Consider the following 14,084-nt stretch of genomic DNA (forward strand, 5'->3'; position numbering starts at 1 on the left):
CATTATATTGGCATTGAGAATTGAAGTTTAACTTTTTTGTTGGTTTAGCCCCCCTTTCAATTAGACCCTGGGCCCTCCCCACTTTCAATTTGCTTTCGACGCCTATAATTTATTATTATATTCCCATAACATATTTATTATAATATTATAAAGATGTCCACATCCATGCATAAAAAATATTTTCTAAAGTGTTGAATTTGGAACACGTACTTACATGTTCTACTATTTTTTTACAACTTGTAACTTGGGAGTTAGCTATTTAGCTCTTACATTAATGAGATGTAATTTTTAGTATTCATACATGTGACCATTTAATATCACTAACTGAAAGTTTTTTTTCAAGGTTACTAGTATGTTTTGACAACGATATGCAAGTCACGGGATACGGGTTTGTTTAATTCTTCTTCTTTCTCTACATTTATATAGTTACATGTATACTGGCAGATTAAAAAAAAAAATCTATATATGTTCCTATGTTCCTATGTTATTAATGCAAGACGGAAGCCAACTGAGCTAGTTTTTGATGGGTTAAAAATAAATAACAACTGTAGTGACAGTGAAAAAATGTCATTTATGGCGTAAAACAAAATATAAACATATTTTAAGGGGTCAGACAAGACTAGAAAAATCTTCGAAAGGATACAGAAATCTTTGGTATCATATTATGAAATCTGACCCCTTAAAATTTATTATAGCATGTAGAAGGCACTGATATGCTTGTCATCAAAAAAGGGTGGGATAAAAGAAAATAAACGCCACAATCCAATTGCAGATAGGATCCAACCACCCAACTGATTTTAAAGTACATACAATACCCGATCCTGTCGGTATGCATGGTGTTACATATTGTATGTGAACTGCAATGCTAATTTATATATATATTTTTTCTACAGTATCATTTAATTGTTTAAATTAAAAGAAGGTTTTAAATTTTGAATTTAGGCCACGCCAATAAAAAAATTTGTTCGTCGGAGTGGACCCGCGCTCCCGTATTAAAAAAAAACTATATAAATAATATAAATTTAAAATCCCCGCACCATAGGAATTCTGTCTGTTTTCTGTTATATTTCCGCTCTATATATCATACTTTTAATCTACTTACTCTGCAAATCCGAGTACAATAATACATTTGTCCGCTCAATTTTTTTCACTCCCCGCCTAAAAATCTTGCCTACAAAAAAGTAATAATATTATTATTTAACCGTTAACCCGCTCGTACTTTTTTCATAAAAGGTCCGACGAACGAGAAATTAAATTGGTGTGGCCTTACTGTGTAAATGATGTTGATCTTTTTTAGATGACCACCTTTCCTCGGAATGAGATCAAAATGTCTGCAAAACATGCATGTCACATCGACAGAGTTAAAGGAATTTTCAGCAAAAGCTGGAATCTTTGTTTTTTCTTCATCATCATGACGAGTTTGACATGTGTATTGCCTTTCCAGTTTCGACATAACAGAGCAGCAGTAACATAAATTTAATTTCTATCAAAATTTCATAATTTTGGCAATTTTAAGATGCCTTCCCACGATCATTTAAAAACCACCTTTGTACGTATAAAAAGTGTAAATTATGGACATGTCCTTAATTACTTAGATTTCAAAACGAAGCATTTTAATTGTTTATCATCTTTTTTAACTGACGTGTAGTTTTACTTTAAAAAAAATACATTTTATCAATTCTCTCTCTCTCTCTCTTAAATACATGTAACTATGCGTTCACTCTCATCACAACATGGACAAACTCGTATGTTCCTATTTCTGTTTTAAAATTTTGTCATATGTTACACATACCCAAACCAAACAATTTTTTTATAATATTATTTAAAGGCAGATAATCTATTTATCTGTTCACCATAGCCAAACTTAAAATTATGTTGATTCACACTGCTTATCTATATATTAGCGAACTCCATGTTTGGAATCATCAAAGACACTCCGGGAAGTACAGAACTGCCCAACAAATAAGGATACTTGGGAGGAAAGATCAAGATTGATGGATTGTGGGAATATTCAACATAACTGTTCTGAAACCTCACTCGTCTACCATTGTCTTTTGGATCAATATGGAAGAGGTTTAATGGAGGTGTGCGCTTTAAGTACAGAAATTATAGGTATATTTTATGTTTAATGGGTTGCATATCATCATCTAATACATAAAAAACCGTCAGGGTTTGTGTTATTTTAAAATTCTATTTCGATATTCAGGTTAAATTTGTTTTGAAAAAAAAAAATTCTAAAATCGACAAAAAATCTCAGCTACTTATTCCCATACAAAAGCACATATTAATTTATTCCTTTGATACATTGAGTATTTGACAGTTCATACCATTGCAGGAAGACGATGTGCCGAATATAACACAGGTGCAATGATTATACAAGAACATTTTGCAAAAAGGTGCAGAATGTGTCCGTTTGCTTACAATTCCAACGTTGGCTACCTTTGTAAGACAAATTCTAGATCCTTATTTTATGCGCAAATACATGTATTGAGATAAATCACATAAAGAGAACCTTTGGGTCAAATGAGAAGTGAACATTCATCTAAAGTCTATATCGAAATTAAACAAGATGAAAAAAAAAAACTCTTTCAGTTTTCTTATAAGTACATAAAAATATTGAATATCAGTTCAAATACTTCTAGTTGTACGTATATGGTTGAATATAATTGACTTTAATATTTTTCAGATGGTGAATGTTTTCAAGTAGATGAACGCGAATTGACAACGGAAAGTGCTACAATAAAGCAACACAGCTCAACACTCTCACTGGTAATGAGTTCAACCTTTTCTGAAAGGAATTCATCTTCGTAAGTCATAGAGAACACGATCGAAATATTGTTTTTTGTGAACATAACAAGATGGAATGATCAAAATCGTAGGGATTTTTAGCTTACCTAAGCCGAAGGCTCAAAGAGATTTTCTCATCACATTTTGTCCGTCCACCGTCCGTCTATCTAGGTGTCCTTCTGTCTAGCTGTCTACCTGTCCGCCCGCCTGTAAACTTTTTACATTTTGACTTCTTCTCAAGAACCATTTGGCCAATTTTGACCAAATTTAGTACAAAGCATGCTTGGATGAAGGGAAAGAAGATGGTATGGTTTCCATACAAATTTTGCCCTGTGATTTTCTAAAAAATGAAACTGGTTTAAAAGTTGAAAACTCATGCTTTTTAAATAATCGAAATTCAATGCAGAAAAATCATATAAGTCATTTTTTGCCCATGTGTTTTTAAATGCTAATTATGACGTCCTAAACATGTGCATTTTCCCGTATTTTCTTAAAAAGTTGCAGAAGACACCAATTTTCAATGGAATTTTCTTTCAGATAACATTGTCCACAGGCATCGCCCACAAAGATCTTGAGATATGTGTTTTGTTATTGAATTTTGCACAAAATATCAAAAAATTATCGTGGGCGACGGCTGTGGACACTGTTTTCTAAAGGAAAATCTCCCTTGAAATGTGCCATTTTAAGGCTTTTTCTGTTGAAAATAGAGAAATGCTTCACATTAATGACGTCATATTTGCAGAATGGTAAACCTTCATGCCATATTCTTTCCTGATTTATCAGAGTCATTTATTTTCCTAATAATATAAGCCAGTTTCAAAACTTTTTGATGTCATTACATTTTTAGGGCGCAATAAAGCTAAAACCATACCTTCTTCTTTAAATTATTAACATTAATTCAATATATTGAAAAAAAAATTTGAAAATATTCTACTTAAGAACCACTGCATGGGCAAAAAAAACTGAAACTTACATGGAGGCAACCTGCGGTAGTATAGATTCTACATTTTTCAAATCATGATTTCTGGGGTAGGGCGGGGCCTTAATAGGCAATTAGAATTTTGCAAAGAAATATATAGGAAAAACTTCATTTTATTTTAAGGAAGTAAATGTCCAGAAAAGCTGAAACTTATGTGGAAGAGTCCTGGGGTAGTGTTGTTTCTAAATTATTCAAATCATCAGACCCCGGGGTTGAGTAAGGCCAAAATAGGGAACATAAGGTTTTAAATTGAAATATATAGGAGATTACTTTGAAGATCTTTTTCACAAGAAATATTGGACCAGTAAAGCTGAAACGCGTGTGGTAGCATCCGTGCGTAGTGTTAATTTTAAATTGTCGAAATCATGACCCATGTGGTAGCGTTGTGTCACAATATGCATTACAAGAGGGAAATTTTGCAAAGAACATTTAACATGGTCAAAGCTATTCAGATGAGCCCATTGGCCTCTTGTATTGTCAAGTAAACAGTATATTTAAAGCTTACTTTTAATCCAAATATGGGGTCAATGTCCTTCATTATGCGACATATATATTTTATATGAACCAGTGTCATTACGAAAACTAAAAGCGAAAACATTTCGATACATGATTTATTAAATAGAATTTAAATGCACGAATTGAAAACTAATCTTGATAGTCCGATGAAATGTTTATTACATATCATTGTATATTCCATAAATGAATAAAAAATGATGTTTTTTGCTAAGTATATACTCATATAATTTAACTATTGATTAGTTGTGAGTTTGACTTATTTTTTGAATCTTAAAAATATAAGTATCGAAGAGCATACCTAGAATGCCGGCTCTTGTTCAAGGCGGGATATTCCCAGTTTTCGTACACAGGCACTTGAAGTAAGGATAATACCCCTCCCCCTTTTTTTAATGAAAAAAATGTAAGAGTGTATAATATCTCAAAAGTATCGGTATAATACAAGTTGTGTATTTTTATTATACCGAATAAGGCCATTCTTTTAACGTGAGAAAAAGTATGATCTGCTTGCATATAACGACGTATAGATGTGTTTGACGGGGAAATTTTTTATACTTTTGAGATACTATACACTCTTACATTTTTTTCTAAAAAAAAAAGGGGGGATTATCCATTCTTCAGGTGCCTGTGTTTTCGTATGGTACCGGTTGTTTTCTGGCAAAAAATTCTATTGCATTACCGTAAACATATAATGTATTCAATGCTTTCAAGATAAAATCTTCTGTTTTCTTTGGGATTTGCAATGATAATAATTCGGATGAGACCGTAAAAACCATACGGTTATAAGAGTCTTCCGGAACCTGAAGAATTCATGACCTTATATATCATTGCAAAAGCTTACAAAAAACCTTAGGTACATGGATCATCTGAAAACCTATATGCATATCATTTTTCTGACCTTGATATTTGACTTGTGAGAGGCCTTAAAAGTTCAATGTGATATAAATTTCAAATCAAAATGATTATAAAAGACAAATTTCTTAGCAGTTCTTTTCTTCATATTTGAATATCCTCACACAGTACAGATATGTGGAAGGACGATGGGGAGTTATCGGGACAGAGAAAGCATAAATATTTCATGCATTGCATTATAAGGTTTATTGTGTATCATTTTAGTGAAATGTACTTTAGGTTTGGAACGACTACGAACAAAAAAATCACAACCTTAATGCTACGTTTACATTATGTTCCCGGCAGCCACGGCAGCCACGTTTGCCCGAAACGTAGTGCGCCGTGAGATTTTGGTTATTTTTCCCTCTATATCCAAGTCTTGACAAGTTCTTTTGCGGTCTTCTGCGGTCTTCTAAGGAATCCGTGATGGGCCGTAGGAAGAAATTGCCGTGGAGTGTCGGAGGCTCTACGGCGCACTAAGGTTCTGCCACGTATGTCAGCACGTTCCCCCCAGACCTCTTACGTTCTGATAGGTCCCCTCTCGTTTCTCGCGTTCTTATGAAGTTTTTATACGTTTCTCACGTTCTGTCAAGTCTTTCTAAGTATGAAACATGGACGCCGGGAAACTATGGATCACGTTTGTATCAGAGAGCGTCTCTTAACCAGAAACAATCATTGTATCATGACCCTTCGAAAACAAAGCATCATGAATTCCCACGACAATGATTTTATTTTCGCGTGTTTGCTGGGTGCATACAAAAAATCACTTCGTCAAAATGAAGAGAACCAGCAGCAGTTACAGAGTGGGAAGGCAGGGGTGCAGCAACTAGGAATGAGACAAATAAGACAGATGAGAAGGCGGAGATCCATATTGTTCCATGATGAAACTTCTCTGCAGTGCCCGGCATTTATATGCTTCCCATCAGACCGCGTGCGCCGTGTCAGACCGTAGTAGAGCGCAACGCACCAGGACCATAAACCGTAACATGCCGGGACGAACCGCGATTGAACGCGAGGAAACGGCAACCATACACCCTAGTTTGCCGTGAGGACCGTGATGAAACGTGGCAGAACGTGATAAAACGGACAACAACCGTGAACTAGCCGTGACAGAACGCAGACTAAACTCAGCAAAACGTCTCAAAACGTGAATGGACCGTGAGATGAATGGAAATATATACATTCTCCCGTCCCACTGCGGACTACCTTCAAGTTCTGTTACGGTCTATTACGTGCTGTCGCGTTTTGTTGCGTTTATTCCGTTTTACTACGACCTACCAAGTTTCACATCTGCAACGTGGCCGCCGTGGCAAATTTTTTGACAGTTTAAAAATCTGGCACGGCATCCACGGCAATCGCGATGAGTTACGTTTGCCCATCCCGTTGCCCCAAGTTTTCTCACGCCCACCCCGTTTTTTCCACGGTGGCTTGAAACGTGATTGCCGTGGCTGCCTGGAACATAGTGTAAACGTAGCATAATAGGATGTAAGGATAATCTTAAAGTAGTGAACTTCAACTAGAGAAAAGTTTTTCTACATAATTCAGAACTCCATACTTGTACACAATGCCTGAAATGTAATTTTGTTCACCGTATTTAAAGAATACATAAAAAAATTATTTTAATTATACCTTGTATCTAAATTTTTGCTTTAAATGTATTATTTTTAAAACCTAGAATAATATTTTTTTAGTATTATTATTTTAGTATTATAACATTATTTCTGCTTGGAAACCCGACACATCGATATATACTGACGATTTTTTTTTATTCTTAAGAAATACGGAACATATTGATGTCACTGAAGAAAATTTCGTCTCGATGATAACTCCAATTATCATTGGCTTAATCTTACCGGTTTTATGTATCACGTGTACAGCATTGGTGAATGTACTGATTTCATTTAAACGTATGTACTTTTATTTTAAAACGTTGAAATTTATGGTTATAATACCATGTAACAGATTTTTTTTTGACATTTTCAAAAGTAAAAGTACTAAGTAAATGACTATAACTATTTCTTAACTGTTTTGATAGCCAAAGAATTGACATCATCGGAAAGAGAAAATGAGGATTTTATAGAATTGACACCTCTAATGATGGGAAACATGCAAAGTAAGTTGCCAGAACTTTTTTTATAATATTGTTATTCAAGGAATGACTCTTATTCTTGGCCAAATTATTTGATCTAACATGCTTTGGGTAAGTTTACGCTTTATAATCTGCGAAGCGAATTTTTTAAAAGAGTGTTAAGTAACTCAAACCAAGTTATATTCGAATAATTTGGCAAACAATTAGAGTCATTTCTTATAATTTGAATTTTAAAATAATTAAATAACTGTGGATGTAAAATTGTGCTGCTTAGTTCAAATTTGAGTTCAAATTTGCCGCTCAATAATACTGCACAACCGTAGTAAAGGAAATGATTGGAAACAAGGGGAGATACATGTAATAACTGATATACATACCTAGATACCATGATGTTTAATTACATGAGGTAAGAACGAGCTACTGTTTGAAGTTGAAGGTACATTTAATAAATCTAAAATTTTCCATGGATTCCGAGGACTGGAAATGAGGGGATTATTAAGTCAAACGTGTTTGTCCCCATACCAACCAGATTATACAGAATAACTTGTGTTCCTTTTTGGAAATCGACCAATTAGAGGCCAGAAAACAAACAACATGAAATTATTATACAGTTATTTACTGATTGTAATATTTATTGTAGAATACTAAGATGTCAAATTGCAAAGAGAAACAGCAGACAGACACACAGTGCCATTAGTAGTTCACTTTAATTTAACCAGAATATATTGGTCTGTACACTACATGTAAACACGTAATTTTCATTAATGTAGTCAATATCCTACACATGCATACCTTAAACATTTGCTGGAAAATATTTTGAAATAACTTATATTTATATGCAATAATATAATCACGCAAAAGTTGTTCAGTCACCCATTTTACAGTTTAGGTTTTGCACCTACATATTATTCAGAATTATTTGAAATATTAATTTCAAATGTGCCTCAATTGATATAGTTTCCAAGAATGACATAAATTTTTATCATAAATTATTTCTTCCAATAATGATGATTTAATAATAATGCCTACAAATTTGTTTTCAACAGTGGATTGCATCATTTACATTTTTATGGAATCTTCAGAACCAAGTCTGCATTATTCTGTTCATAAATTGTATACTATTATATCGTTATCTATGCATGTCATTAAACAAATGTTTTGGTAACATAAAAAATGCAGCTTCCTATTCAGGGAAAAGGTATTTTTGTAGAAACTGTATCAGAAGTTTCTGATGAAGATGTCATTCAGCAATGGAAGGAGGAAGATTCCTACTTTTTTGAAACAAAATCTTTCTCGGCAATGATGGAAAAGGTTCAAAAGAAAAGTTATATGACATTTGTTGGTGTGGCAGGTTCAGGAAGATCAGCAACTGTTCGCCACATCGCCCTAAAATTCCAAGATGAAGGATACAAAATTGTACCTGTTCAAGATATTAGAGATTTGCAGTTACAGTTCTTTGATATTCATAAACCACAAATTTTTATCATTGATGATGTCGTGGGTGATTCAGGCCTTCACAGAGAAAAATTGACTTGTCTTTTAGAATGTGAGGAAAGAATTACAAATCCGCGTTTAACAAAATCAAAAGTGCTAATGACATTCAGAGAAGATGTGTTTGACAAATGTTGTAAATCGTTTTTTACTAGTGAGCAGCATGTCATTAGACTGCAAACGGAAGAAACATTGACTGATGATGATAAAAGAGAAATTCTTGAAAAGCATGGATTGGATAGAGATTTACTTTCTTTTTCTTCGCTTAGAAAAAGTTTCGATATGTTCCATCTTCTCTGTAAACTTTATTTGAAAGAAGACACTTTCAGGGCATATGGTGAAATTTTTTTTATCAGCCCGCTCCAGTGTATCTCCAGAGAACTGGACAAAATGTCCATTGAAAACAACGTCTGGTATGCTGCACTTGTTTTGTGTGTTTTCAATAATGACAAACTTTCTGAAGAGATTCTTGAAATCGAATCAAACAAAGATTTCCAAGAAATGAAATTGACTGTCTTAAAAAAATGCGAAATTGAAATTGATCCAAAAGAAATAAAATTTGTCAATGCATTGTCAGCAATGGATGGAACATATACTAAAAAGTACGGGAAAGATTACATAATTATTCATGACTTAATATTCGACGTTATTGCATGTCACTTTGGTTCAAAGTTTCCAGAGCTCATTTTGAGGTATATGAGTACCAGTTATATAGTGCATAATGTAAAAACAATCTCTCCGTGGAATCCGAAAAAAGTAAAAGTAGTTGATGTTTCAAACCAAATCAAAGACGAAAGAAAGAAATATACTGAACATACATGTAGTTTAAGATTACATTCAAAATATTATCCATTGCTAGCGGAGAGACTATATGAAGATTTAAAGAAAATGGAACTGCAAGATATTTTTGGTAGTGATATTTTGAAACATCCAGATGTATGTCAGGCATTGTTAGAAGTGCTCAAAAAGGATAGCTTCGAAAAAATAAAATCTGTATTTCTGTCAGAGCATGAGGATGCAACAAAATTAGAAATACGATGGCGAGATGCAGGACGAGATATCAGTGAAAGAACAAAAGATCTGCGAAAACAGCAACTACTGCTTAATAAGAAATTGATAGGGTATAAAATTGTAAACAGTGTGAGAGGAATAAGCTGGGTAATTTTATACGGACATTATCAGATCTTACGCTACATTGTTGAGGAAACTGAAAAACACAGAAAAACAGAAACCGAGTTATTTCAGGAATTTGCTGAAGAATATAATTTTTCAAAGCCGAAAGAAACAGGCACCAATGACGAAACTACGTTCGACTTGTCTTTCAGTACGAAAGAAGATGAAACAATTGAAAAAAGCGAAAGGGAAGATAATCAAAACAAGTTTTCGATTGTATGTGAAAGAACACGCTTACTTATTTTGGGATGTTACAGTGGTGATCTAGAGACTGTAAAAATTTTGCTTAAGTATATTGATAAAGAGTCTTTGAACACGCCATTGCCATTTCCTAACGATATTTCTGATGCATGGTACTGGGATACACCACTTACGGCTGCATGTGATTCTGGCAAAACACCTATCGTGGAAGAATTGCTTCTGATTGGGGCTAACGTCAATCAGGTGGGTAAATTAGTAACACCACTTATATCTGCATGTCAGGGTGGATATTTAGACATTATAGAGATCTTGCTGAAGTTTGGTGCTGATGTCAATCTACCAGGTGCATTTGATATCCCTCTTACATCAGCATGTAGGAGTGGACATGTGAAGGTGATGAAGATTCTGCTCACAAATGGAGCCAACGTTAATCAGCAAGGTAAATGCGATACTCCTTTAACAGCGGCGTGTAAAAAAGGACATTTAGATCTTGTGCAGCAATTGATAGAAGCGGGTGCTGATGTCAATCTTTACGACCAGTCGAATGAATCTCCACTTACAACTGCATATAATGGCGGTCACGATAAAATAGTGCTGGAGCTGCGAAATTATGGAGCTGATTACTATCTACCAAAAGCGCCATGTATGTATAATGAAGAAGAAATTAGTGTTGCCAATGATATAATCATGGTGGATGGTTTTGATATAAGATAGAAAAACGTTTATAAACTTTTATAATATATTTTACTAAACTCTCTTTTTTAAGATACATGTATTTATTCATTATTTTGTAGTGTCAATTCTTCTCATATATTAATCCTCCGCCCCCTTTCTTTTAAATTACAATATTAGAATATTTTTTTACTATTGACAGATACATATACATTAATGTTTAACATGATTCAATATGCATCATGTATTAATATTTATTTGAAGATTCTTCGATAAGATTTATTGTAAGTAAATTATCTTAAAGACAAATAAGTGTATTGGGCAGAAGAATCCCTATTTGTAATAAAAATAAAATTTTTCTCCGCTGATTTCGATTGAAGGTCCTGAATAGGAATCAAATTATTTTCTTTTCTCGTAAAATTTCTTTGTAGGGGTATGGCTTAGTATTACGCAAAAAGTAGCTCTTTAATTAGTTTTAATTCTGCATTCAAACTTTGCACTGAAAATTTTAAATTTATGAAAATTGGAACTGTTTTCCTTTTTATACAATACAATAAATGGTCACGTTTGAACCTAAGACCGTTTTAAAAACGAATGTACGGCCAAAATTTAATTCTGACAAAAAATTCTAAGTTATATTAAATTTAAAAAAATGTTTTAAATTTTTTTATGATATTCAGAAATATGCGTTTACGCTAGAAACCTTATACAATTATCTCAAACAAATTCTTTTTGTACAATACGCCTATGAATGACCCACTTTTTGACAGATGGCTAACTTTCTAAGTTGTTCGATGCAATGATGTTGGCAGCAAATACAATTTTTATCATTGAATCAAATGCTGATTGAAGTTTTTCATACCAATTGTTAGTCCATTATTTATACATTGATGTTGACGACGGATTTTCCGTTTAACTTATTTCCTGATCATGACAAGGAGCACACGGTGGGTGTGACCGGATAGCAGTGGATGCTCGATCCTCCTTGGCACCTGTCCCCTCCTCTGTTGTTTCAGAGGTCTGTGTTTGCACTGCTCCTATTTTGTATTGTTTTATGGACTTAAAGATTGAATACTATTTGTTATTTTCATATCCGTCTTTGAATGTAAGGTTTGGACATATATTTGTTTATATAAAAATAGAATTTGTTTCCATATAACAATAAACGCAAAGGCTAAAATATATAATAATTTTTTTATTTGTGAAACAGTGTTTATAGCAATTATTTAGTGCAGTTACAAAGAAGAATATTAAAATGGGATCCATATGCTGATGAAAGTTATAAAAACAACTCAACTAGACAGATATAGTCAAACAACCAGACATAAGACAGGGTTGTCGAATTGCAGTTTATTTTATTGGTCCAAATTCCTCTATTCCCATTAAGGAAAAAAGTTTTGTTTCTGACCAGGTTCAGAGATGATTTCCATAAATAAATATATATATATATAAATATATATTATAAAGCTTCTGAAGATTTGAAATGAAAGCGCTTAAGCTAAACTAAAGGTTTTCGTGTTTCTTTTTTAAAAAGATTTACCTGTAAACTACCGAGCACTGTGGATTTTTTTTGTTTCATATATATATATATATATATATATATATATATATATATATATATATATATATATATATATATATTGAAAGAATAAAATTTGAATAAGAGGTAAATGATTAATGTTTACTTAATATAATTTAAAGAAAATCAAGCCTCAGATGGCTGCTTGATCAGGGAAATTAAATTGCCTAAGCACGAGTGTTGCTACACCAGTACTCAGGGAACTGTTCACAAGTATAAATATAAACAAGAATAGATATGGGTTACCCCATATCCAAAGATACCGTGGTTTCAACAATTTTCATTGGCATCAATTTTTGTGGATTTTGTTATACAGACCTTTTCGAGGATATGTAATTTCGTGGAAAAAGCATCGTCTATATACAAATAAATAACATAAATTCTTAATTCATTGAACATTTGAATTTAAAGATCTGCTCAACAACGAAATCCTCGAAAATTAGTGCTCAGCGCATATTGATGAAACCACAATATTCGACTTGTAGTTTAACAGTGTTTAATGACTTCTATAAACAGTGCACTGTCTTGATATGGAACTAGTGTTAAGTTCATGAGTCCGTAGTAATACTGTCCCTCGGTCTCCAAGCAAACATTGCATATACCTGTGTCTGCTAGACCAGTTAGCCTTGGTCTACACGCGTGCAATGATATTGTCCAAAGCATCTAGCGAGCTTGGAGAAATACGTTCGTTTTGCGGAGAATTTACGATGACAGGTCCGGTGTTGTATTACCGTTCTGGATTTATATCTTTTCAATTTACTTAAATTTCTTTAGGAGCATATAGCTTTAGTTCATCATCGTAGCTTGGCGTAGGGGGGGGGGGGGAATGACGCTTTCCCTCGCGGGTTTGTTAATGCTACGTTCCCACTGTCGTGCGGTCAGTTACACACGTCACGATAGATAAATCGTAGTTGATCGCAGAATTTTTATTGAATTTTATGCCAAGACACGAAGAGATGCGTATATGTGCGTTTTCATACCTTTCGTTACGTTTTATGCGCTTTGGCCACGATGGCTTAATTTCATGAGATGCGATCTCTGACGATCTGACAACCGGTCGGATAAGATGAATTACGTTCCAATAGGATTATAAAGATTTAGTCGAGAAAGGACCTCGATCTGTCTCGATTATCACGATCCGAGTTCTTGATTCGAAAGGATCTCCTACGTTTTAATACGTACTCTTACGACACAATACGTTCATTGCGCACTCTTGCGCTAATGTACGATAATATAACACGTTCTTTGCAATGCCTTTCACGATCAGGATCAAGAAAGAACACGCTGTGAGCTACGATTGTACCCCGACAGACATATGATAATCTGGCTATACTGAGTCCTTTATATTTGTCTATTAAAAAATAAACAAAACATAAATATTCAATTACTAATTATGGCAGAAGTGAACGTTGATGATAACTTCTTAAACGTTGTGTGTGTAGTTTAACTCTGGCCATATGTTATTACTGTCAACGTAGAGTAAAGGCAGTAGTATAACTGTTTTCCTTAAATTTTTATTTTCTTTCATCGATGTTGTCTCTGATCGAATGGGTTCAGGTTCAGAAGAAAATAGGATTTACCTTCTCTTTCTTTTTTTTGTACCTGTTTTAGGTGGCACCTTTGAAATATTTTTCCAAAACTCAAACATTTTTTTTTTGATCGGGAAAGAAACGCGTTCAATTTTCCCGTTATTTTTGCAAGCTTAAATA

General features: G+C 33.7%; 1 protein-coding gene across 1 annotated transcript; it reads left to right on the forward strand.

Annotated features, from left to right (window-relative positions):
- The first annotated feature begins 283 nt into the window (after positions 1-283).
- LOC134233609 (uncharacterized) lies at positions 284-11,074 on the forward strand. Its single transcript, XM_062715623.1, has 8 exons — positions 284-388; positions 1,298-1,465; positions 1,905-2,112; positions 2,336-2,443; positions 2,687-2,807; positions 6,947-7,077; positions 7,206-7,283; positions 8,470-11,074. Exons 2-8 carry the CDS (start codon positions 1,298-1,300, stop codon positions 10,836-10,838), a joined length of 3,183 nt encoding a protein of 1,060 aa, XP_062571607.1. The 5' UTR covers positions 284-388; the 3' UTR covers positions 10,839-11,074.
- Positions 11,075-14,084: the final 3,010 nt, after the last annotated feature.

Source organism: Saccostrea cucullata, unplaced genomic scaffold, assembly GCF_032062105.1.
Source record: "Saccostrea cucullata isolate Sc308-1 unplaced genomic scaffold, CSIRO_AGI_Scuc_v1 ctg795, whole genome shotgun sequence".
In the NCBI taxonomy this organism is placed as follows: Eukaryota; Metazoa; Mollusca; class Bivalvia; order Ostreida; family Ostreidae; genus Saccostrea; species Saccostrea cuccullata.